The sequence below is a fragment of the Oncorhynchus nerka genome, linkage group LG1, assembly GCF_034236695.1.
Source record: "Oncorhynchus nerka isolate Pitt River linkage group LG1, Oner_Uvic_2.0, whole genome shotgun sequence".
NCBI classification, from domain to species: domain Eukaryota; kingdom Metazoa; phylum Chordata; class Actinopteri; order Salmoniformes; family Salmonidae; genus Oncorhynchus; species Oncorhynchus nerka.
The window spans coordinates 37,454,719-37,480,587 of NC_088396.1; the positions used below are offsets into that span (position 1 = coordinate 37,454,719).

Below are 25,869 nucleotides of genomic sequence, written 5' to 3' on the forward strand. Positions count from 1 at the left end.
TCTTAGTTTGTTATTTTTAACTACCCGTGAGTGGAAGTTCTGTATCAGTTTAACTGTATATGTTAAACCTCATCTGTATATGGTGAACCAGATCTGGATATTTTTTGTCTCTAACAAGGAATAAATGGCTACCATATCCAACAATAGTCGGTTCTCCTGTATCTCAGGTACACAATTGTTTGAGTAGGTTTCCCTGGACTGTGTATCTACCAGGCACTAACATGTTAGAAATATTTAAAGATGAATATTTTGCGTGTGCATAATTTGTTTCATGTTAGATTTTGTATATGGAGCAATAAATAAACATTTTAAATGGCTACTTTTTTTTCTAAATGTCTTCCCCAGTCATTTACATAATTTTTAAAGTGGATTTAAGTGGAATACAACACTGTGTAATAAAACAACAACACTGTGACTGTTAAAAGTAACACAGCATATGCCATCCCTAACTATATGTATGATGTGTTACAAAATAACATTTTCTAAGAGTGTGGTGGAGGCTCAAACAGGGACTGTGGGTGACTGGGTCCGAGTCAGAGCTCTAGTCAAAAGTAGTGCACTGCATAGGGCATAGGTTGCCATTTGAGACGCAACCTGGGTGTAATTTAGCTGAATGAACCTCCTGCTCTCAAAATACAATTCTAATGAAATGAGAGGACGGGGGGGATGGGATGCGTCAGGGTGTCCAGCAGGTGACCCCGTGATGTCTGTGTGTTCTGGGCTCCAATCCCATGACCCAAATGGACCTCCATGATTATACAGACCTGTTGCGTTCAGCCAGAGAGCTAATCGTTGTCTCGTTAATAGGCATTGATTATAGCGCTGCCTCACTGTTTAATGCTTCTGTAAATGATACAAGTCCATTATGATGCCTGCCTATAAAGGATGAAAGGAAACAATCATCAATTGGGAGCAATTACATTTTCAACCTCTATATCCATTGAAGGATGCATCCAAAATGGCACCCTATTCTGTTTATAGTGCACTACTTTTGACCAGGACCCGGTTGACCAAAATAATCTTAAGGCTAATAAGTTCATCATTAGATACTTTTGGGAAATGGGTTCCTGAGCACATTATAAGGTATTTGGCACACAGCTGAAGAGTCAACTAAGTTGATTCACACTGCAGTGTGTACTTCATTCAGTATGATCCTCATCTACATAAGAGAAGCCAGCAGGGCAGGAGAGGATGGTGAGAGGGAAATGGAGCATGGGGAGCGAGCTCTAAATGGTACTGTAGGTAGCATATTATTATTATTTACCCTGGCAAGTCAGTTAAGGACAAATTCTTATTCACAATGACGGCCTAGGAACAGTGGTTTAACTGCCTTGTTCAGGGACAAAATGACAGTTTTTTACCTTGTCAGCTCAGGGATTCGATCTAGCAACCTTTCGGTTACTGGCCCAATGCTCTAACTATGTTTGCCGCCCCATATCACAGGGGCATCCAGGGACATCTGTATCCCAAGTCAACTAATGAGCTACATATTATTGTATTTATGCAAGAAATTACCTAACCAATCAGAAGTGCTCAAATCACTTAGGTCCCACCTTTGATTGACAGCTCAATCATTTCCAATCTTGAGTAAACCCTGTAGAGGAAGCAACATTTTATGACAGACTTTCTATTGTTCGTGATTGTCAGAAATCTGCATTAAAAGCTAGAAATAACTAATCAAATCTTGAAATATATTAAGAGAAACACTGATAATCGATGGTCAGTTCATCACACTCGTACTGAGACGAGGTTGAATGTGCTTTTGGAACATTTACTTGGTCAGGTTTTCGTTGCAGTTGATTCATTGGATGGTGAGCCTACCCAAAGAGAGCGACATCTAATTGCATGTAGAAAGACATCTAAACTCTTCAAGAGAACCTTTGAGTTCACTTTCCCCACTGCCCTACAATGTTTGATGGGACTGATCACTCCATATGTGTGGTAGGACTGTTGTGAATGTGGATTTGAAAGTTATTTTGTTTTCTATATTGAATTGATCTGGATATTTACTGGTGATACTTGATATTACTATCGAAGGGTGCACCCAATTTTACCGGAGGTATTCAATCAAATATATTTATAAAGCCATGTTTACATCAGCAGATGTCACAAAGTGCTATACAGAAACCCAGCCTAAAACACCAAACAGCAAGCAATCCAGATGTAGAAGCACGGTGGCTTGGAAAAAGTCCTTAGAAAGACAGGAACCTAGAAAGAAACCTAGAGAGGAACCAGGCTCTTAGGGGTGGCCAGTCCCCTTCTGGGTATGCCGGGTGGCGATTATAACAGTTCTCAAATGATAATCACAGTGGTTGTAGAGGGTGCAACAGGTCAGTACATTGAAATACTGTAGAACCATATACTTTAACCCAAGGTATTGAAATTGAACTAGGCCTATAATACTATTTTGTTAACATTGTTTATTGTGTGAATCACACTGTGAAACATTGTTGCAAATGTTATTATTTTTGAGAACTAAAATCTATTTTCCTAAAAATAAACAAGCAGGCATGTAGTACATATATTTAAACTTTACATCCTGGTCTCTGGTCTGGTCTTTCATATGATAATCTTATTACTGCTCTTCCCGAACATAGTCCACAGGTAAGTTGTGTTGTTAAGAGTGTTTGATGCTAAGTGCATGCTACATATAAATCACTCCCCTCTAGCAGCAGTACCTTAAGGTCACTCCCATTGAGTCTCATTCTGTTGATCTTCCGTCCGCTGGGTCTGGAAGAGTCTATCCAGTAGATGAACTCTTTCCTGTAGTCAAAGTCTATGTGAATGATGTTGTTCAGGCCCTGGATATAAGATAGACATTATTAGATTAGTTTATATTTATTGTCCTAGAAGAGGAAAATATTACCCCAGTTCAAACATTACATACACAAACCACATAGAAAAATAGCAGGAAACAAACAACAGTAATCAGTCAGACATTAAAAGTGAGTGCCCCAATGACCCAAACCTGCATGTAAAGGCGGAAGCTACCGTGTAAATGGTGACAAATGCTACATGAAACACTCCTTTCACCAGTTAAATTACTTTTCGAATTGCAATTGAGTACAATTGAGAAAATAAGCAACATTCAAAAGCAGATTTTTTTTTAAAATAAATGTTGTGATTAATTGGTACATCATGGTAACCTTTCATTCATTGCTTCAGTAATGTAAAGAGCCGTCTGAGAGCATTTACAAGTGAGGGCATATTCTTCAGTGACACTCTGAAACTCGATGTTTCACAGATGCAAGTAATACACACATAATGACCTGTAAACACACTTAGGCCTAGTTAATGTGTCCACCTGTGAAATGCAGTAACAATATTGATTTTGGATGATTTCCCCCGTGAGTTGCAGTGACTGCCTCCAGCTATATTCTTAAACCCAGTGAAAACTGAAGCCCCACCAAGAGGAGCCTTAGCTATCAAAGAAATAAGAGCGAGGTACATCCCTTGCTGTCATGCTAAGAAGACCCCCCTGTCAGTCAGACAGGAACGTCTCCCTAAACAATCGCACCTCCCCTACTGGGCTGCACAGAGGGTGCCAGGATAAGGTGTCAGAGAATCTTGACAGGCTGTACCAGACATCTTCATCAGATCATCAACACCCTCAAAGACAGCCTGCGCCAAAGAGTCCTCAGGGACCTCTCCGTGGGAGCAGAGAGGTCTCTTTCTTCTCTCTCAGAGCAGCACAGCTCTTAAGTGCAACCAGCAGCTCTCTGGTAGGAAGAACTGCACACAGACAGACTCAATCATTTACATGGTATATTACAAAAGAAGGAAAGACTGAGGTCTAAAGTAGGCCTATGTATGTAGGCCTATCATCAGGTCTAATAATGCCTGTTGTAGGCCTAACTATATGATAACGGGGGAGATGGTAAGCCTCAAATATATTTGTAGTTTTATAAGGCGAGATACATTCCATGTGATGTTAATGTTTAATATTTTACACTGATTAGGTAATCTCAGATTTACATAAAATCATTAGTGGTATGATCTACATTGAACATGTGATGGTGTGATACATTGACACGAGGTCAGTGGAGTGTTAGCCAGACAGCAATGCAGCGGGGCCACTTAGTAGAGACAGCTGTAATATGCATATATTATGCAGATCCCCCACTTTAGCTACCATTAAAGCTAGCATGGTGATTAAAGTGAATTATTGCTGCTGAGGCCAGCCAGGCCACTCAACAGAACAGTCAGGAGAGGAGGAGATGGTTCTCAATAGGCCCCTATAGAATTCCCCCAGCTTAAACTCCATTCTCAGAGTGTGTGATTCACATAATGAACATGCGATAACATGGCAGTAGTGATGAGGCCTAACAGTGATTGAAATAGGCTCTCCAGAGGGATCTGGGTAAGACTATTTCCCTCTGCTAATCAACATGGGCAGGTCAACTCCCCCACAGGGAGGACGGGTGAATAATCACATTGAAATTGGAAGGTTGACAAGCTGGAGAATGACAGAGGGATGTAATGTGTTGCCTGAAGGTAGATGGATAGACAGGATATATAATATAGAGCTCTCTCTGTAAGAAGTAAGCCGCTGTGGCTTTTCTGACAACTTCCCAACTCTCATCTCAACTTCATGACAAGGTCAGGCAAGGCTACCTAGGCCTCGTATAGCTAAAAATGCTTCTGATGTGAAGTATCTCTCCAAATAGCTCTACCTGTATCTAAGTAACCTGGAGCACTTACAAAATAATATATAAAGATAACAAATGACAAATACAAACAAGAACTGTACATGTATCAATTAGCTTAGACAATGATATACGAAAAGTTGTCAGTACTCGGTCCAAAGAAGACACTAAATGTAACTGATTTACATAATGACTCATGTTGGAGACAGAGAGTGTTAGTAGGGCTACATGAGGGTCGGGAGTGTGGGCCCATTGTTATTACAGCCATGTTACTATACAGATCTTAAGTTTTGCACCATTAAAGGTTTCACAGTGCTGGTTTCATTTCATGGCCCTGTGTGACTCATTAGAGATGATTCACTCTCTCTCTCCTTCAAAGGGGCTTCATTGGCATGGGAAACATGTTTACATTGCCAAAGCAAGTGAAATAAACAATTAACAAAGTGAAAAGAAACAACAAAAAAATGAAATTAATAGTGAAGATAAAGATAGACATATTGGTCCCGCTTTAAGTCACGTGGAGCTAGCTTATAAAGCCTTCATAAACACTACATAAATGTGTCACAAATCATTTAAAACCATATGTAATGCTCTATAAAGGGGTCATAATATGGCATAACTCTTTGACATAACCACCCATGTCAAATGTGACATAAATCTGTGTTTTATTAAGGGTGGCATAAGCACCGCTGGCTTCTTTGTGAAGCAGGCTTCACAAATAATTTTGAATCTTGTCATGCATCTTGGTAGAGCATTGCAACACCAAGATAGTGGGTTGCATTTCCGGGACCACCCATACGTAAAAATGTATGCATGCATGACTAAGTAGTTTTGGATAAAAGTGTCTGCTTCTGCTAAATTGTGCATATTATATTACTCTAAAACATTTCTAGGATGGCACAACCTCTTCAGTTTTCTTTTTCCAGGTTTCGGATTTCCCCATTTTTTTTCCTGTTTTCCACCAATTTTGTCATACTTCTTTCATTTAAAAAAAGAAAGGATTTTCTGTGTTCCCAACAATGTTTAAACCACATCAGGGAACAACTTTTGAGGTCTGGAAAAAATCTAAGAAACTTAGATTTTTAAGTGTAGTTTCCCTTTAATTCAGTACACATGCCCTGCACTGTTCTTGTTTCTGTAGCACAATAGGCGCACATGTGATGAGTTCGCAAATCAAATGCCGACTTGTGGTGCCACTGGACAGAGAAAAACTATTAAATTAACCTCTACGGGATCAGTGTCCCAAAGCAGTACTATTGAGCTAACATAGGCTAATGTGATTAGCATGATGTTATGTTGTAAGTTACAAAATAAATTCCCAAGACAAATCAAATCAAATCAAATCATAGACATATCTGATATGGGCAGAAAGATTACTTTCTTGTTAATCTAAATGCACTGTCCAATTTACGGTAGCTATTACAGTGAAAGGATACCATGCTATTGTTGAGGAGAGTGCACAATTATGAACTTAAAAATGTATTAATAAACAAATTAGGCACATTTGGGCAGTTTTGATACAACATTTTGAACAGATATGCAATGGTTCATTGGATCAGTCTAACACTTTGCACATACACTGTTGCCATCTAGTGGCCAAAATCTAAATTGCGCCTGGGCTGGAATAATGCATTATGGCCTTTTTTCTTGCAATTCAAAGATGGTACAAAAAATACAACATTTCAATGTATTATCTTTTACCAGATCTAATGTGTTATATTCTCCTACATTAATTTCACATTTCCACAAACGTCAAAGTGTTCCATTTAAAATAGTATCAAGAATATGCATATCCTTGCTTCAGGTCCTGAGCTACAGGCATTTTAGGTCGAAAATGGAAAAAAAGGGTTGGATCCTTTTAAAAGGCTTTTATTTATTGTAATTAAAATGAGTTTTAGTAGTTAAGTGTTGAGTTATATTATATATAGCTACCTCAATCGTTATTTCAAATAATTTCGGTGACTTATATTGCATATATCCTTGCTTCAGGGCCTGAGCTACAGGCAGTTAGATTTGGGTATGTCATTTTAGGTGAAAATTTTAAAAAAGGGGGATATCCCTAAGAAGTTTAAAGTAAGTGCAGACACATGCGATATAGAGTATTTATGGATTTGCTATGAATGTTCGAAGGCATCTCACTTCAAACAAAGTATTACAGGATACTACATAAAGTGTCAATAAATATGTTATTAATGTACTGCTGATTTTTGAAGGTGCTCATGATCCACCGGTTACTGTAGGGTGTGAAGGGTATTTCAATTTGATGAAAGGTATTTAAATTTGATGGACCTGCAAAGCTTGTGTTTGTGTGTGTCAGAGCCAAGATGATTTGGAGTAGTCGAACCTGAGACTACCGCACCAGGTAATCATTCCTCTTCTGTTCCCATTCCCTCATTATATTGTTGTGTGCATGTTTATGTACTGAGGAATGTGACTTAGTTCCATAAGAAAGCCACTTTCAATTTCCTTATGTTGGGGGATTTTATCAAGGTAAGTGTTTCTTGGTATAATGTCGTCCCCAACCATTCAAAGTTGGCCTTACTGGGAGTGACCATTGTATTCTATGGGAGTGACCTTACTGAGTAAAGTATTTGTCATCATTCCCCCTGGTCGACACTAGTTACCACAGCCACAAAATCATAATTACGACTAAACCCTACCCATTTCCACAATTTCTCTTCTTCAAATTAGATTTGAAACCTAAACCTAGCTAATGAAGGTTTGATGCGTTGGTCCACCAGGATGGGTGGAAGTGTCTGGGAACGAGATTAGGTGTAATGTGACAAACGTGAATTCAATTCAGAGCATGTGCCATCCTTCAGCACAACATGTCATTCTTTATAAAGCACAGACCTTCACCTGGAGCGAGTGGACTACAGGGGAGTGCAACATTTGACCTCTGGGTCTGCTTGCTCCACAGGTTGTCCTTCCTCGCCTCTGTAGATCCAACACAAATCCAGATCCCATTGGCCAGTCCCAGCATCAGACCACCAGACGAGGCGCGGAGGAGGGACCAAAGATTACACCATCACCCGGAGCGAACAGGCCACAGGGAAGCACCACCTTTGATCTCTGGGTCTAGGGCTCCCTTGTGTCTACTTGCTCCACAGGTTGTCCTTCCTCCCCGTTACAGATCCAGATCCAGATCCCGACCCAGCACCTGCCCCCTTCCCGATTTGTGTTTTTTCCCCTGTTCTGCAGCACTAGACCAGCACCAACCCTTGGCCTCCAGTCCCGGGTCCAGCGCGACTTCCAGTCCCGGCCCCAACCCCAACCCTGGACACAGCACCGATCAACCACAACTGCCAAATCCTTTGAGCAACTGCCAGCACAGATCCACCCCTTCCCCTCCACCAACACAAAGACACAGACATATTGTGGCATGACTGACTGGACTAACAGCATTTTCTGATTATTTTTTGATTCATTGATTGCTTTGTTTTGTTGATTGGATGACCATTAGTTTATTTAACCTAATTTGAATGGATTACTTATTGTTTGATTTGTTTATTATTTGGATTTGTTTTTAAATTAATTATGGATTTGAATTTGAACTTGTTGAACATTTTAAACTGTAATGAATTTTGGAATAACAAAATAAAATGACATTTATTAAGCACATGTTTAAATCGTATTCAACATAGTGGGTTATGTCACATTTGACATTTTTGATTATGTCACACAGTTATGCCACATGTATGAACCCTTTACAAAGCATAACATGGTTTATTATGTCATTAAAAAAACATTTAACCTTCATTTAACTAGGCAAATCAGTTCAGAACAAATTCTTATTTACAATGACGGCCTATATAGATGCTTTTTAACACATTCATGTAATGCTTATGAAGGCATTATGAAGCCTTTATAAGCTGAATGTTATTTAAAGCGGGACTGATATTTCTAACGTTATATTATCAGCTGTGTACAGTGTTTTGACCTTTTACTGTAGTGGGAAATAAAAGGGTCACAGAGTGTTTCTTGGTAGTCTGAAACGTATCTACTTTTACACAAAAGGATACACCTCACTCACAAGGTTATGTGCTTAGAGAAAAGAAAGCACCTGCACCATATCAGATATAAAGTTGAAATGTATAACAGTTTGAATCCCAATATTACATTTAAAAAAAAAAGTTTATTAATTATGAAAAATATCATTAACATTCAACCAATGAGGCCACTATAGGGCGATTTGGTCATCTGACTGCATGAACGATCTACGATGAATCCACAAATTATATGTCACTCCGTCTGCTAAATGTGTACAATTGTAACATTGAAAATATAAACAAAATGGCAGAGTAGTTGCAAGGTAATCTGACTGACAGTGACAAATATATGCAAACCAGGTATGGTTAAAGATCTAATTGTATTCACTTGATTTTCTGGTTTCTGTCATTTTACCCTGAGTTGTTCTTATTTTGCCAAAACAGAGTGACAGACATACTAGGGATTCCTATGCATATTTTGGCATCAGTTTAAACCAAATACTACCACTTGTGTAGATAAATGGTTTCCTCTTACCTGTTTCAAAATGGTGTAATTTGATCCATCCACACTTAGTTTCCGGATTTCATGATGATCTGCCAGTACGAGAAAAGGTTCCTCCACTGAAAGGAAGAGAACCATAAACATCCTTTAGAATAAGGTAAATGCCTCCAGTGTGGCGCAGTGGTCTAAGGCTGTGCCACTAGAGATTCTGGGTTAGAATACAGGCTCTGTCGCAGCCGGCCACAACTGGGAGACCCATGGGGCAGCGCACAATTGGCCCAACGTCGACCGGATTAGGGGAGGGTCCCATCGCGCACTAGCGACTCCTGTGGCTGGTTAAGTGGGCTTTGTGTCAAGAAGCAGTGCGGCTTGGTTGGGTTGTGTTTCAGAGCTCTCAACCTTCGCCTCTCCCGAGTCCGTATGGGAGTTGCAGCGATGAGAAAAGACTACCAATTGGATACCATGAAATTTAGGAGAAAACGGTAGACATTTCTTTAATTGGAACCATTCCATCAGTCTCAAAACACATTTCATGCAATTCTACGTCAGAAGACATTAGCTTACATTACAGGCTACTAATTATAATTGCCAGTGTCATATTGATTCACCTAAAGATGAAGCCATAGACTACTACTCACGGTGATTGATGGCTTATCTCAAGATGAGCTAACGTTACTTTGTAAAACAGTCCTGCTGTTCTCTAAAAATTGGGTTGTTGAGAAACATTTGTTCTATTGGTTCTACGGACAGATTAGTCTTCTCTTTTCAGTAGTAGGCATTTGCCTTCCAAACTGTACGTTTTTCATGCAATTGTATTTAGAAATGTGCAAAAGGCAAACAGACAGCCGCAACCAACTCTAGAAATATAATCGTTTGGAAAACACTGCCATTCAAAATGCCACTCTCATTTAGCGATTACCTACACCCAGTGCTCACATGTGAAAACACACAGCTCATTTCTTTACTTAGAAGAGCTTGAGCACTATAAATAGGCTTCAGGTTGGCTTTATTGGTTTGGACAACAATGGAGGCCAATTTTGCAGAGAGAGTTAGAGGAAGAGGAGTGAGATTAAGAGGGGGACAAGGACAAGGAGGAGGTCAAGGACAAAGAAGAGGACGAAGACAAGGAAGGAGGAAGGAGAACAATCACAGATGACATCCGGGCCACTTTGGTTGACCATGTGGTCAACCATGGTTTGAGTTTCAGGGAGGCTGGGTAGAGGGTCCAGCCTAACTTGAGTCCGCTACACTGCAGCAAGTGTCATTTGGACATTTCAAAATGAGAACAGGTAAGTAAACCTACCATGCTACTATACATACAACACTGTAGCACTTCAGGCACTGCCGTAACATTGCATTTCATACTGAAAGAAATCCTGCACCCTAACCATTCACATCATGTTTTTGCAGAATTGCTAGATGACCCTTCAATGGAGGAAGAAACAGTCTGTTCACAGCAGAGCAGGAACAACACATAGTGAATATGGTCATTTCAAACAACAGCATACGTTTACGACAATTGCAATACCACATCATCACTGAAAAGACAACATTCAGTAACATAAATAGGGTGAGTTCATCTGCACTCGGCCGTCTCCTGAAACAGCATCAGATTTGTAGGAAACAGCTCTACAGAGTACCATTTGAACTAAATTCTGACTGCACTATGAATTCATACAAGTAAGCTATATTAACCTGTAATTGGTACTGTATTTCAGTGTATTGTGCTACATATTGACTGCTCTGTCTATTCATACTGTCATACAATAATGTTTAGTCTTGTCAGAGAGTTATGGAACTAGATGCTGCTGCAGAGCATCATGATTTTGTCTACGTTGATGAGGTCGGCTTTAACCTACCCGAAACAAGACGTAGGGAAGAAACCCCATAGGACACCGCACCGTCGTGAGTGTCCCTGGACAGCGTGGTAGCAACATCCATGTGTGCAGCCATTAGTCAGAACGGTATCCTTCATCATCATGACACTCTTGGTCCTCACAATACTGCCCACATTATCACCTTCCTTGACACCCTGCATAATATCCTCATTCCCAATGACCAGAAGAATGGGCCAGAATGGGCCAGAGCAGTCCAAGTTTCCACTGGGCTGCTCTGGTCCACAACTGGTTCATTGACCATCCGCAAGTTTTGATGCTCAACCTGCCATCATATTCTCCTTTTCTAAACCCAATAGAAGAGTTGTTTTCGTGGTGACATTGGAAGGTATACGATCGCCAACCCCACCAACGCATACCCCTTCTACTATTTTAGTATACAAATTAGTATTTATTTTTCCGACTTGGGCCCAGCCCCTGACTCACATAATTGACCAATTTATTTATGAATCAGTTACCTAATCAAGGCAGGTCCTCCAAGTTACCCACGTGGGCCCCCTACCTCCTCTCCTCCCCCATCTGATTATAAGCAGAGTGGCAGCAGCTGGCTGTCTACACTCATTGAGAGTGGGCTCCTGAATCCTCCTGTGGTTGTCGGTTACAGTATATACTGTATAATGTGTGTTTATATACACAAACACACACATAAATATATATATATATACATACATATTTTTTATTTGCTGCCTGTTGGGCCCCCAAGGGTCAGGGGTTTCAGCCCCGGTAAGCCCCTGCATTAATCCGGCCCTGATCAGACTACAGTACCAGTATATTACAGTACAAGCTCGACATTTCTAAATATACATGCAGGTAAACATAATTTAGAATAACACTTAAACTTCAATTTAAATGATGTAAAATACTGTATATCCCTAGTGAATTAATCCAATGGACTACAGTATATTATAGTACAAGCTTGCTGCCAAGACATGTGAATAGCTTTACCTGAGAGAGCCTTGCAGGTGTTGGGGTTTCTCTCCAGGGCTTCGTAGCCTTCTACACACAGACACTTGAAGGAGCCGTAGGTGTTGATGCAACGCTGGCTGCAGGGCAGGCTGGAGGAACATTCGTTAACGTCCACGCACGTTTTCCCATCATCTTTCAGCCGGAATCCAGGCCAACACTTGCACTGACATCACACAAACAAAAAAGTAATGAAGCATTTTTAGTCTACACAAATTTAACAAATAATAGTTTATATTCCATTACTCAGCCTTTTCAGCAGCTGGTCGATACAGTAAAATGCTATGCAGAGATAGATGGACATTCAGCTGCATTATTCAATTGTGCCTAATTGTCTTTCAACAACACTCACTTAACTATACACAACACATTCTAGGTAAAGATACCTTAATAGAAAATCACTCAAGTAAAATTGAAAGTCACCCAGTAAAATAATACTTGAGTAACAATCTAAAGGTGTTTGGTTTAAAATATACTTAGGAATCAAAAGTAAAGTATAAGTATTTTCAAATTCCTTATATTAAGCAAAGCAGATGGCACCATTTCCTTGTTTTCTTTATTTTTATTTACAGATAGCCAGGGGCACACTCCAACACTCAGAAATAATTTACAAACGTAGCATGTGTCTTTAGTGAGTCCGCCAGATCAGAAGTATTAGGGATGACCAGGCATGTTTTCTTGGGGAGTGCATGAATTGGACCATTTTCCAGTCCTGCTAAGCAGTGAGTGTTTTTTGGGGTGTCAGTGTAAATGTATGGAGTAAATAGTACATGATTCTCTTTTCTTTAGGAATGTAGTGAAGTAAAAGTATAAGTCATCAAAAATAAAAATTGTAAAATAAAGTACACATACCCCAAAAACGACTTAAATAGTATGTTAAAGTAACTTCTAATTGTCTCATTCATCCCCCCTCCTATCCCCTGTAACTATTCCCCAGGTTGTTGCTGTGAATGAGAATGTGTTTTAAGTCAACTTACCTGGTAAAATAAGGGTTCAATAAAAATAAATACTTAAGTATTTTACACCACTGGTTAAATCAACACAAAGAGTGGGACCATATACACACTGGAACCAGGACCATTAAACCACTGGCCAGTCCCAGCATCAGACCACCAGATGAGGTGCAGAGGAGGTACCAAAGATCACAGGGAAGTACCACCAAAGAACTATGGGTCTAGGGCTCCCATGTGTGCCTGCTTGCTCCTCAGGTTGTCTTTCCTCCCCTCTACAGATCCCAAACCCAGAACCAGCCAATGTTCCTGTTTTTCTCCAAGGCCCAGAGTCCTAGCACTAGACCCAGCACCAATCACTGGTTTTCCAGTCCTGGTACAGCACGATTTTCAATCCGGTCCCAACATCAACCCAATTTTTCCCAGTTCCAGCCCCAACAGCAGCACCAACCCTGGACTCAGCACTAACCCTTGTCGTGGCAGAATCAGAATTATTTAGGTAACATTTATAAATAAAATGTTTTATTTATTTTATTGCATGCTCATGTGAGATATGTCATTAGAATGTCTGTTTTTTGATAATATTGTTGGGTTCAGTTACTTGGGCCACAGAGAGGGGAGAGGTCAAGCTTGTCTTCATATGTAAACATATCTTTTAAACCATGTGAATGGATGATTGAGGGGGAACCAATTATCTCTTGGCTCCACAATGTCTGTGTGCCAGTCACTGTGTCTCCGTGAGCTTGTCCAGAATGGGAGTGTCTAAAATGACAATTGATATATATCCTAATGTCTTGGTACTATGTAGTACCAAGAACGATAAGTAGAACCACTAGGCAAGGTAGCCTAGTGGTTAGGGCGTTGTACTAAGGTTGCAAGTTCAAATCCCCGACCTGGCAAGGTACAAATCTGTTGTTCTACCCCTGAACAGGCAGTTAACCCACTGTTCCTAGGCCATCATTGAAAATAAGACATTTTTCTTAACTGACTTGCCTAGTAAAATAAAGGTAAATTTAATTTTTTATTTTTTTTTAGGAGAGGAAACTGAACGATAATTTATAGCTAATGCTGTCTGGCTATGGGATACTCCTCTCTCAAGTAAAGTCTTCCTTTGTAATGTTCCTAAGATCTGTTATTCGTCATGTGAATTGAGATGAGTGTGTCTTGGCTATAAATTATACTAAGAACTGTTTTGTAAGCACTCTCAGAGAATTAATTTATAGACACTGAATTGATCTGAGAGTCACAGGGTTGTGATGGAGCTCATATAATTAAAGATGGACTTTATGATAACTCTGACTTGTGTGTGGTTTGCTCTCATGATTTGGTAAATACAGGAAATTTCCACTACACCCTAGATACAGCACCGACCAACCACAACTGCCAACTTCATCCAGCAACTGCCAGCTCAGACCCCACACCTTCCCCTACCCCAACACAAAGACACAAACACACAGTGAACCACTCCATCAGACCAACCATGACTGACTGATGATTGTTGAATGTTATTTGTTTGAATGCATTTGTTTTTTTGTTTTCTGAGTAAATTGTTTGTTTTTCTTTTGATTTGATTAATTTAAGTTGGATTGATTATTTATTCTTTGAATTATTGATTATTTAGAAGTTGAACTACATTTTATGTGACATTTTAACATCTATTATATTTTGGAATAACCAAATAAATGGAAAATTACTGAGGGTAATAGCGGACGATATTGACACTCCCATTTCCTATATTTTCAATCTAAACCTACTAGAAAGTGTGTGCCCTCAAGCCTGTAGGGAAGCAAAAGTAATTCCGCTACCCAAGAATAGTACAGCTCCCTTTACCGTTTCAAATTGCTGACCATAAAATTGTGTTTGACCAGAAACAATGCTATTTTATTGTTAACAAATTGACAACAGACTTTCAGCACACTTATAGGGAAGGACATTCAACAAGCATGGCACTTACATCAATGGGAAATTGATGATAGGAAGATTGTGTGAGCTGTTTTGTTGGACTTGTGCGGCTTTTGACATTATCGCTCATAGTCTGCTGATGGAAAAACGTGTGTTATGGCTTTACACCCCCTGCTATATTTTGGATAAAGACTTACCCAATAAACAGAAAACAGAGGGTGTTCTTTAATGGAAGCCTCCCCAATATAATCCAGGTAGAATCAGGAATTCCCCACGGCAGCTGTCAAGGCCCCTTACATTTAAAAATCTTTACTAATGCCATGCCACTGGCCCTGAGTAAAGCCAGTGTATATATGTATGTGGATGACTCAACACTATATACATTAGCTACTACAGTGAGTGAAATCACTGCAACACTTAAAGATCTGCAGTAAGTTTCAGAATGGGTGGCAAGGAATAAGTACTATATTTTTTTTTTAAACTAAAAGCATTGTATTTGGGACAAATCATTCACTAAAACCTAAACTTGAACTAAACATTGTATTAAATTATGTGGAAATTGAGCAAATTGACATGATTAAACTGCTTGGATTAACCCTGGATAGTAAACTGTCATGGTCATGTTGATACAAGAGGAGCTAATATGGGGAGAAGTCTGTCCATAATAAATTGTTGCTCTGCTTTTTTAACAACACTATCAACAAGGCAGGTCCTACAGGCTCTAGTTTTGTTGCACCTGGACTACTGTTCAGGCGTGTGGTCAGGTGCCATAAAGAGGGACCTCGGAAAATTACAATTGGCTCAGATCAGGGCAGCAAGGCTGGCCCATAAATGTACATGGACAGCTGACATGTATGTAGAGGAGAGATTGATTTCATCACTACTTGTTTTTGTAAGAAGTGTTGACATGCAGAGGTGTCTGTTCAAGCTACTAGCATACAGCTCATGCATACCCCACAAGACATGCCACCAAAGGTCTGATTGGCTAATTATTTTATAATTTGTTTATGAAGGTAGGCCAAATGCTTGCTGGCATCAATCAATCAAATGCCAAGGTAGCAACATGTCATACTCTTTTGTTCCAGACAGCATCAAATACTTTGGCTACACATACTGTGACTGGGGGTCGCTGCTAACTTCACTTGGATGATTTCGCCGCAATTATGCATTTATTTCCAGTACATTGCAACTCCGACGCCATTTTGTTGCTCCCAGCCTATAGACAGAAACTAAAACAGCAAACGCCCGTGCTCAGGTCTGTTCAACGCTGGTCTGACCAATCTGATTCCACGTTTCAAGACTGCTTCGATCACGTGGACTGGGATATGTTCCGGATGGCATAGGACAACAACATTGATGTATACACCGATTCAGTGAGCGAGTTTAATAGCAAGTGCATTGGTGATGTTGAACCGACGGTGACTATTAAAACCTTACCCAACCAGAAACTGTGGATTGATGGCTGCATTTGCGCAAAACTGAAAGCGCGAACCACTGCTTTTAATCATGGCAAGGCAATCGGTAACATGACCGAATATAAACAGTGTAGCCATTCCCTCCACAAGCCAATCAAACAAGCTAAGCGTCAGTAAAGAGACAAAGTAGAGTCGCAATTCAACGGCTCAGACACGAGAGGTATGTGGCAGGGTCTACGGTCAATCACGGATAACAAAAAGAAGCCCCGCCGTGGACCATGATGTCTTGTTCCCAGACAAACTAAACAACTTCTTTGCTCGCTTTGAGTGCAATACAGTGCCACTGACATGGCCCGCTACCAAAACCTGCGGGCTCTCCTTTAACGCAGCCAACGTGAGTAAAACATTTCAACGTGTTAACCCTCGCAAGGCTGCCGGCCCAGACGGCATCCCTAGACGCGTCCTCCAAGCATGTGCAGACCAGCTGGCTGGTGTGTTTACGGACATATTCAATCAATCCCTATCCCAGTCTGCTGTTCCCACATGCTTCAAGAGGGCCACCATTGTTCCTGTTCCCAAGAAAGCCAAGGTAACTGAGCTAAACGACTATCGCCCCATAGAACTCACTTCCGTTATCATGAAGTGCTTTGAGAGACTAGTCAAGGATCATATCACCTCCACCCTAAATGACACCCTAGACCCACTCCAAGTTGCTTACGGCCCCAATAGGTCCACAGCCAACGCAATCGCAATCACACTGCACACTGCCCTAATCCATCTGGAAAAGAGGAAGACCTATGTAAGAATGCTGTTCATCGATTACAGCTCAGCATTTAACATCATCGTACCCTCCAAACTCGTCATTAAGCTCAAGACCCTGGGTCTCGACCCCACCCTGAGCAACTGGGTCCTGGACTTTCTGACTGGCCACCCCCAGGTGGTGAGGGTAGGAAACAACATCTCCACACCACTGGTCTTCAACACTGGGGCACAACAAGGGTGCATTCTCAGCCCTCTCCTGTACTCCCTGTTCCCCCATGACTGCGTGGCCATGCACGCCTCCAACTCAATCATCAAGTTTGCAGACGACACTACAGTGGTAGGCTTGACTACCAACAACGAGACGGCCTGCAGGGAGGAGTTTTAAGTTCCTCGGCATACACATCACGGACAAACTGAAATGGTCCACCCACACAGACAGCATGGTGAAAAAGGCGCCACAGTGCCTCTTCAACCTCAGGAGGCTGAAGAAATTTGTCGACAGTCAAAAACTTTTACAGATGCACAATAGACAGCATCCTGTCGGGCTACATCACTGCCTGGTACGGCAACTGCTCCGCCCACAATCGTAAGGCTCTCCAGAGGGTAGTGAGTTCTGCACAACACATCACCGGGGGCAGACTATCTGCACCCCAGGGCACCTACACCACCCGATGTCACAGGAAGGCCAAAAATATCATCAAGGACAATAACCACTCGAGCCACTGCCTGTTCACCCTGCTATCATCCAGAAGGCGAGGTCAGTACAGGTGCATCAAAGCTGGGACCGAGAGACTGAAAAACAGCTTCTATCTCAAGGCCATCCAACTGTTTAACAGCCATCACTAACATTGAGTGGCTTCTGCCAACATACAGACTCAATCTCTAGCCACTTTAATAATTAATACTTGGATGTAATAAATGTATAAATAAATGACACTTTATATCATGTTTACATACCCTACATTACTCCTCTCATATGTATATACTGTACTCTATACAATCTACTGCATCTTGCCTATGCCATTCGGCCATCACTCATCCATATATTTATATGTACATATTCTTAATCATTCCTTTACACTAAGGTAGTTGTGTGAAATTGTTAGATTACTTGTTACATATTACTGCACGGTCGGAACTAGAAGCACAAGCATTTCGCTACCCTCGCATTAACATCTGCTAACCATGTGTATGTGACCAATAAAAATGTATTTTTATTTGACAATTGTCAGTTACGTAGCTGCTTTAATGATAATCTCAGTGCGTCCTTGCTGGGATGACACAATCAATCTGCTGCTGGAGAATTACAACACCAAACACATTGGTTCACCGTTACACAGGAGCGGACAGGACACAGCATCCCATAATGTTCTGAATAATGGCCAAGTCTACCTCGCTCCCTATTCCACTGAACTGTTTAGGAGTAACAAACACAAGTCCAACATTTATTGGAAACTGTTAAACTACCTATCCACTACCCTCCTGCTTCCCGGGATGTGCAACTCAACCCTGGGCCTAACATCACCGAGCCAGCGCTGATCGTCGCCGCTGTGGAAGTGGGTGAGTGCTTTGGTCCCATGGTTTCCCTCGACTCACCCGGCTCCAAAATGGAATTTGACTCTCCAAACATATCCAAGTCACTATACGCAAACCCTGACTCCTATTCACGCAAGTTGTTTTAATGAGTTCACCGCATCCAGTGAAAGCGGAAGGGATAGTTAATTGCACTACCGAACTGCCCCTAATCAAAACGGCCTAAACCCAGCCGTCAGAAATCACAGAACATTTTACTTTTTTCAATGTGTCAAGTCATCTGGGACCCACGAGTTAAGAGTAAGGCACTTGAACATTTGCAGTGACATTCCAAAAAGTGATCAAATTCAACATCTTCTCACAGACTCCAACCTTGACTTCCTCTGCCTTTCAGAGACGTGGTTCCATAAAAACTCTCCATGTGCTGCTTTGATTGTGCCTGGCTACAATGTTTTCAGGAGAGACCGGATCGAAGGAAGAGGGGGTGTGATGATTTACATTAAAGAACATATCCGATGTAAACAAATTGTGTGGTCATGTGATAATGAACTAGACTGTATTGGCCTAAACATTACACTGTTTCTCCAAATGTCTCTCACCCTTATTGGAATGTATAGACCACTTTCCACCAAAAGTGTGTTGTTTGAAAAGTGTAATAACATGCTTAGGGAATGTGATTTTGGGAAAGAGGTCATCTTAATGGGAGATTTTAACATTAATTATGAAGACAAGTCTTGTAGGAAAACTCTCAAGTGGATCTCTAATACATTTGACCTTACACAGCTAGTTAAAGGGCCTACCAGGGTGACTTATTGCTCTAAAACACAGATTGATCTGGTGTTCAGTAATAAACCAGAGAGTGACTAAATCATTCAATATGGTTACTGGGCTATGTGATCATAATCTGACACTTGTAGTCAGAAAGCTTTTTAAGAACAGGTTTAACCTCTCGACTGTTAGAAAGCCTGATCAACTCAGATTACCTAAGAGTGAATTAAATTATTTTGAAAACGCAATTAAGGGAATTAACTGGAATGATCTCTTGTCCTATACAGATGTGGAAGCTGATAGGTTTTTCTATCCACAATCCAGACAACTATAAATGGTTTCCAAAAGAAAATCAAATCCAAACCTGGCCAAAGGAGCACTCTTCCTTGGCTAAATGGAAACTGATGAAAGAACGAGATCATGCTCTAAAAACCTCCCTGAAGTCCAAAGTAGAGCATGACAGATGTAGGTTGACCATGTTGACAAATAAGGTGATGAAATAAATCAGACAGGCCAAGGTAAACTTTTTTATTAACATAATTGGTGAAGCAAAGTGAAATTCTAAATCGATCTGGGAGAATCTAAAAAAAGTTAATAGGGAAAGACCTGCAAAAACACTGCAAAAAGACTAGAAATCATGGTGAATGACAATCTGACACAGGATGCAGTCGAAATAGCAATAGCCTTCAATTCCTATTTTTTTGACTCTGTCAAGGTACTGACACAGAACCCCTCCACAGGTTTCTTGGGCTCAGTGCTAGCGAATGGCACTCAACCCGTCTTCATCATAAGGAAGGTTTCTGAGTCAGAGGTGAACAAGGTGATTAGCTCACTAAAGAACTCTAAAGCCAAATATGTGTTTGGGCTGGACTCTTCCATTCATAAAAACTACAGAGAGTCACTCATTGGCCCCATTACTAAGGTCACCAACATATCTATTGATCAGGGGGTGTTTCCAAGGGTCTGAAAGTTGGCCATAATAACGGCCATCTTTAAATCGGGTGACCTTGCTGACGTAAGTAACTACTGGCCCATTAGTATACTACCTGTGGTGTTGAAGGTTGTTGAAAAGTATGTAGCAGAACAACTGATTGCCCACCTCAACAACAGCCCCTTCACATTACAATCCATGCAGTTTGGCTTCAGAGCACAACACAGAAACAGCCAACTGCTTTCTTCTGGAAAATTTGAAGTCCGATATGGACAAAGGCGGCATTGTTGGGGCTGTGGTTCTGGACCGAAGGCCCCCAATGTCTTGAGATTGATGCATTTTTATTTTATTTTACCTTTATTTAACTAGGCAAGTCAGTTAAGAACAAATTCTTATTTACAATGACAGCCTAGGAACAGTGGGTTAACTACCTTGTTCAGGGGCAGAACAACAGATTTCTACCTTGTCAGCCCAGCTGACAAGGTAGCAACCTTTTGGTTACTGGCCCAATTCTCTCTAATAACCTGCCCAGAGACTACGGTTGAAAATTAGCCGACTGGCTAAAACCAACACTTTTACTGAAACGTTGAGTAATGTGCACTGTCCTTGTAAAAATAAAAATAAATCAACTCAAACTCAGAGATGAAAGAGAAATTATTTTATTACTTAAAAAATGTTATTGGTCAAATATTTGGGGAAGCCTGGCTTCCCTTGGCATCCATGAATACACACCACCACCTGTTTAGAACAAGGCACAAGTAATACTGCAAAGAATGTGGCAAAGAAACTAACACCTATCCTGAATAAAAAAAATTATGTTTGGGGCAAATCCAACACAACATATCACTGAGTACCACTCTTTATATTTTCAAGCATAGTGGTGGCTGAATAATGTTATGAGTATGCTTATCATCGGCAAGGACTTGGGTGGTTTTTAGGATGAAAAGAAAAAGAATACAGCTAAGCACATGCAAAATCCTAGAGGAAAACCTGGTTCAGTCTTCATTCTAACAGACACTGGGAGATGATTTCAACTTTAGGCAGGACAATAACCTAAAACAGAAGGCCAAATATACACTGGAGTACCAAGACAACATTGAATGTTCTGGGTGGCCTAGTTACAGTTTTGACTTAAATAGGCTTAATCTATGGCAAGACTGGAAAATTGATTTCTAGCAATGATCAACAACCAGCTTGAAAAGTGTAAAAAGAATAATGGGAAAATATTGTACAATACAGGCGTGCAAAGGCTCTTAGAGACCTACCCACAACGACTCAGCTGTAATCAAACCTTTTTTTGTAAGGGTATAATACAGTTGCCATGGAACTCAAGGTCTACAGGCCACATCAGGTCTGCAAGTCACATTGTGCAGGCTTGCAAAGTGATTCATAATTCCAATTGGAATTTAGCTTGTACAAATATTTTGAATGTTCTATCACCTCATCCTGCATTCAGAATGACTTACATGGTGGGGGAGACTAAGATATGAGACTAACTAAAGCATCAAAACTGGAACAACCATTTCAGTAATGGGTGAAAAAAGTAATAGAAACATATTGGATTGGTTAGAAAATGTTTGTAATGTATTTTTGGATTGTCATTTATAAATGGATTATTATTAATCCATTTACATGCACAAACATATTTCTTGAACAATTATAAAACTCAACCTGCAATAAACAATGTTGGGAAATATGATAATGATGGGTGTGGTTTTAGTATCACATTGATTAGATTAGTTGTTTTGGTAGCCTAGCGGTTAGAGCGTCGGACTTGTAACCGAAAGGTCGCAAGATCGAATCCCCGTGCCGAAAATGTAAAAATCTGTCGTTCTGCCCCTGAACAAGGCAGTTAACTGAAAATAAGAATTTGTTCTTAACTGACTTGCCTAGTTACATAAAGGTCAAATAAAAATACAATTTGTTTTAGACCTCTGTAGGGTAAAACTAGGCCCTCAAAATAAGACCTTATGAAATACGTATGACATGGGTGTCAAACTCATTCAATGTAGAGCCTAGTGTTTGCTGGGTTTTTTTCCCTTTCAATGAATACCTAGACAATCAGGTGAGGGGAGTTAATTTATAATTAGTGACCTTACCTTATGAATCAAGTACAAGGAAGCGAAAACCCGGATCGAAAACCCGCAGACTCGGCCCTCCACGGAATGAGTTTGACACGTGGCGTATGACATTGTGTTAAATAAAATAAAAATGTTATGATAACATAATCACTTAGGATCTCACTTGGGGAAGTCCATAGGACTGAAAATGGATGAATGCAATTATTTGTTTAGTTTTACTTAACCTTTATTTTACCAGGTAAATTGACTGAACACATTCTAATTTACAGCAACGACCTGAGGAATAGTTACACGGAAGAGGACGTGGGATGAATGAGCCAATTAGGGATGATTAGGTGACTGTGATGGTATGAGGGCCAGGACACCAGGGTTAACATCCCTACTCTTACGATAAGTGCCATTGGCTCTTTATAGTGACCATAGAGTGTCAGGGCACCTGTTTAACATCCCATCCAAAAGACAGTACCCTATGCAGGCCAATGTCCTTAATCACTGCCCTGGGGCATCGTGATATTATTTTAGACCAGAGCAAAGAGTGCCTCTTACTGGCCCTCCAACATCACTTCCAGCAGCATCTGGTCTCCCATCTAGGGACTGATCAGGACAACCCTGCTTAGCTTCAGAAGCAAGCCAGCAGTGGGAAACAGAATGGTATGGTGCTGGCAATGCAACAGCAATGTCTCTGTCAATAACAAATACAATCATGGGTGATAACCCTATGATTCAGTCAAAAGGCAAGCCATTCTGGGAAATATTTTAACAAGGTATTACACTAAGCAGTGTGTTAATTTTACACTCATTTCAGTGTGTATATGGTCCCACTCTTTCAGTGTTAATTTAATGTAATACTGGATCATTTGCTGTGTAGCTCCTCAATGTGCCAGTAGATCTACTCACAAAGTTACACACAAGACCAATAAAAACAGAGCGGAATCAGTATGATGACATAAATGTCATAGCTCAAGAGCTAACGAAAAAATGAAATAAAATTGGTGCCATTCAGCAACTCCAGCCCAAAATAACTCAAAATGTTTATATCAGCTGTTACTGGCCCCTGCTTTAAGCCTCTCTGATCCAGAATTCCCAACCTTGAGGGCCTTTCTGCTGATCTATCTGTTCCGGCCTAGAGATGGATGAGCTAGCTACTAGGGGTCTTCATTGATGTGCTCTCTGGTCATACAGCTCTGCTCTGCTTTAGTATCTAGACAGCCAGGCCAGGGAAGACTGTTTTAGTCTGTCCTTCTTGGTCACTTTGTGATTCAGGGAGCATGGGGTAGGACAGGGGCAGGAGGGAAAGCCCAGTGTGAAGGTCAGGATGTGTTATTCTGATATCTCTGATGGCCGCGAGGTCAACTTGGTGGGTGGCCGTGCCCTGGATTCAGGCCAGACAGCAGACTAGCACAGTCACCCCGCTGAACACTCAGCAGAACTGTCCTTCTCTCTGGTTGCATCTCAGATGGCAACCTATTCCCTATATAGGGCCCATAGGACTGTGGTCAAAAGTAGTGAACTATATAACTGTCAGAATAATGTTGACTGCAGATGTAACTTGCAGATGTAAATGAGCTGTTAGCTAAATCAGCTGCAACGCATCACTTTTCACTTCTGCGACTAATGTTTTGTTGTACATTGTCATTTGTTTCAAATATAGGGAATAATACCATTTGTGACGCATTCTCTCTCTCTGGAGCCTGCCTGCCTGTCGCCAAGGATCCCAGCAAACAAACTGATGGCACGGAAGCCTCTCGAAACTATTTTCTCATCTTTCATAGCTTATATCCATAGCATAGGTTTGTGTTCAAGATGATGATAAGGGCACGGACAATACCAGTATCGCAATATTTTTTTCCTTTAAAAACAAGAAGCAGACCAAGCTCTTTGGTCCTTTAAAAACCTGCTGTATGTCAAATATTGTGTGCTATAGCATTGTTAAGTAGGACAAAACATCAATCTTTTAAACTTGTCTACAAAACTACACATTTTTCATGGTGAGCAAACATTGTGCCTTTTCCTGTCCAAATATAGCTTTTGAAAATAAATAAATGTTACTCTAGATGACAACATAATATGTTTGTTTCCAACATCAGGGCTGTTTTCATAAAGAAGTTAAAGTTGTTTCCTTGCCACGATACTAACGAGTATCGCGATGCTGGTATCGTCCCGGCGATGCTGGTATCGTGCCGGTCCTAATGATGATAGGATCCTACTGTACTGTGTGTATAACTTTGTCTTCCTATCTTGTGTGGGAAAGCCTAATATAGCCTCAGGCACGACATAATCATTTGAATCATGCACACTGAGATAATAATGTTGGTACTTTACTAGGTCCGTGTTATAGGCTTCTTAATACAAAACATTCAGAAAAAACTAAGTTAACTTGATTAAAGTCAGATTCTGCATGTACATATTTGAAAAATTTCTATTGCTCTGGCTATATTATTATTGATAATATCTGTAAGCCTTCCAGCGGGTGATGTCTGTCCACTTACAAATCTGTCTCTGGCTGAAATAAAGACGGGATATCTAGAATTCATAAAACCCTAGGAAAGACAGCCTAACCTTGATTATGATTCTGAATATATGATACATGTGCAGTTGTCCAAGCTACGCATCAAGGCCTGTTTAAGTCTGTGGTCATTCTTACCTTGTATCCAACAGGAAGATCCTGACAGTCCTGTGTACAGCCACTGACTCTGCGATTCAGACACTCGTTCACGTTGCAGTTCTTCTCATCGGACCGGTCTCCACAGTCATCTTTCTTGTCACACAGAATCCCTTCAGAGATGCAGCGTCCATTGGAACACATGAAGAAGGAACCATTGCACAGACTCCCTGGAAGGTAATTTATAACTGTCAATGGTGAGTCAAAAAGCATTTACAATAGTAATCATTTAAACTGCATCTTGGTAATTGAGAGTCATTTAGATTGATGATATTCTGAAAGTTTTACTCTTACTGTCTTTATATCTTCGCACTCAAAAAAATGCTGGGTGAAAAACAAACCAATTTTGGTAAAAAATTTGCAGAATATTTTGGTTATTTTGACAAAGCCAATTTGGCCACTCATTTTGGTTGCAATCTAAGACTCACCAGATTAGAGCAGAATACTTTAGGGGTGGCATAGTAGAGGCATGGATTTCAGAGAGTTGGTCAGTAAATGTCATTCTGGTTCATCTGTCTGTTGTATTATCTGTTTGTTGAGTACTAACATGTTTACATTTGAGTCACTTAGCTGATGCTCTTATCCAGAGTGGTCTACAGAAGCAATTTGAATTAAGTGCATTGCTTAAGGGTATGTCGACAGACTTTTCACCTAGTTGGCTTGGGGATTTGAACCAGCCACATTTTGGTTACTGGTCCAAAACTCTCAACCGATAGGCTACCTTCTGACCTTTAGTGAGGTATACCTAAGAGTATGAATTCCTCAAGTGCCTGTGAATGTCCCAATGTTGGGAGAGTTACCACTTTGTCATATAATATTTAAATAATAATGTTATACATTTTATATAAGAATATGTAATGTGGCATGGCG

The 25,869-nt window shown here is 40.6% G+C and overlaps 1 protein-coding gene across 1 annotated transcript in view; it reads right to left on the reverse strand.

The window, feature by feature from the left end:
- The window catches only part of LOC115117317 (low-density lipoprotein receptor-related protein 1B-like), a 286,805-nt gene that overhangs the window by 86,356 nt on the left and 174,580 nt on the right, over positions 1-25,869 (reverse strand). The window contains exons 49-52 of the mRNA XM_065014311.1: positions 24,982-25,169; positions 11,978-12,161; positions 9,171-9,256; positions 2,679-2,801 (exon numbers count right to left, since the gene is read on the reverse strand). Coding sequence (XP_064870383.1) covers positions 2,679-2,801; positions 9,171-9,256; positions 11,978-12,161; positions 24,982-25,169 — 581 coding nt within the window. The remainder of the gene's footprint in view (positions 1-2,678; positions 2,802-9,170; positions 9,257-11,977; positions 12,162-24,981; positions 25,170-25,869) is intronic.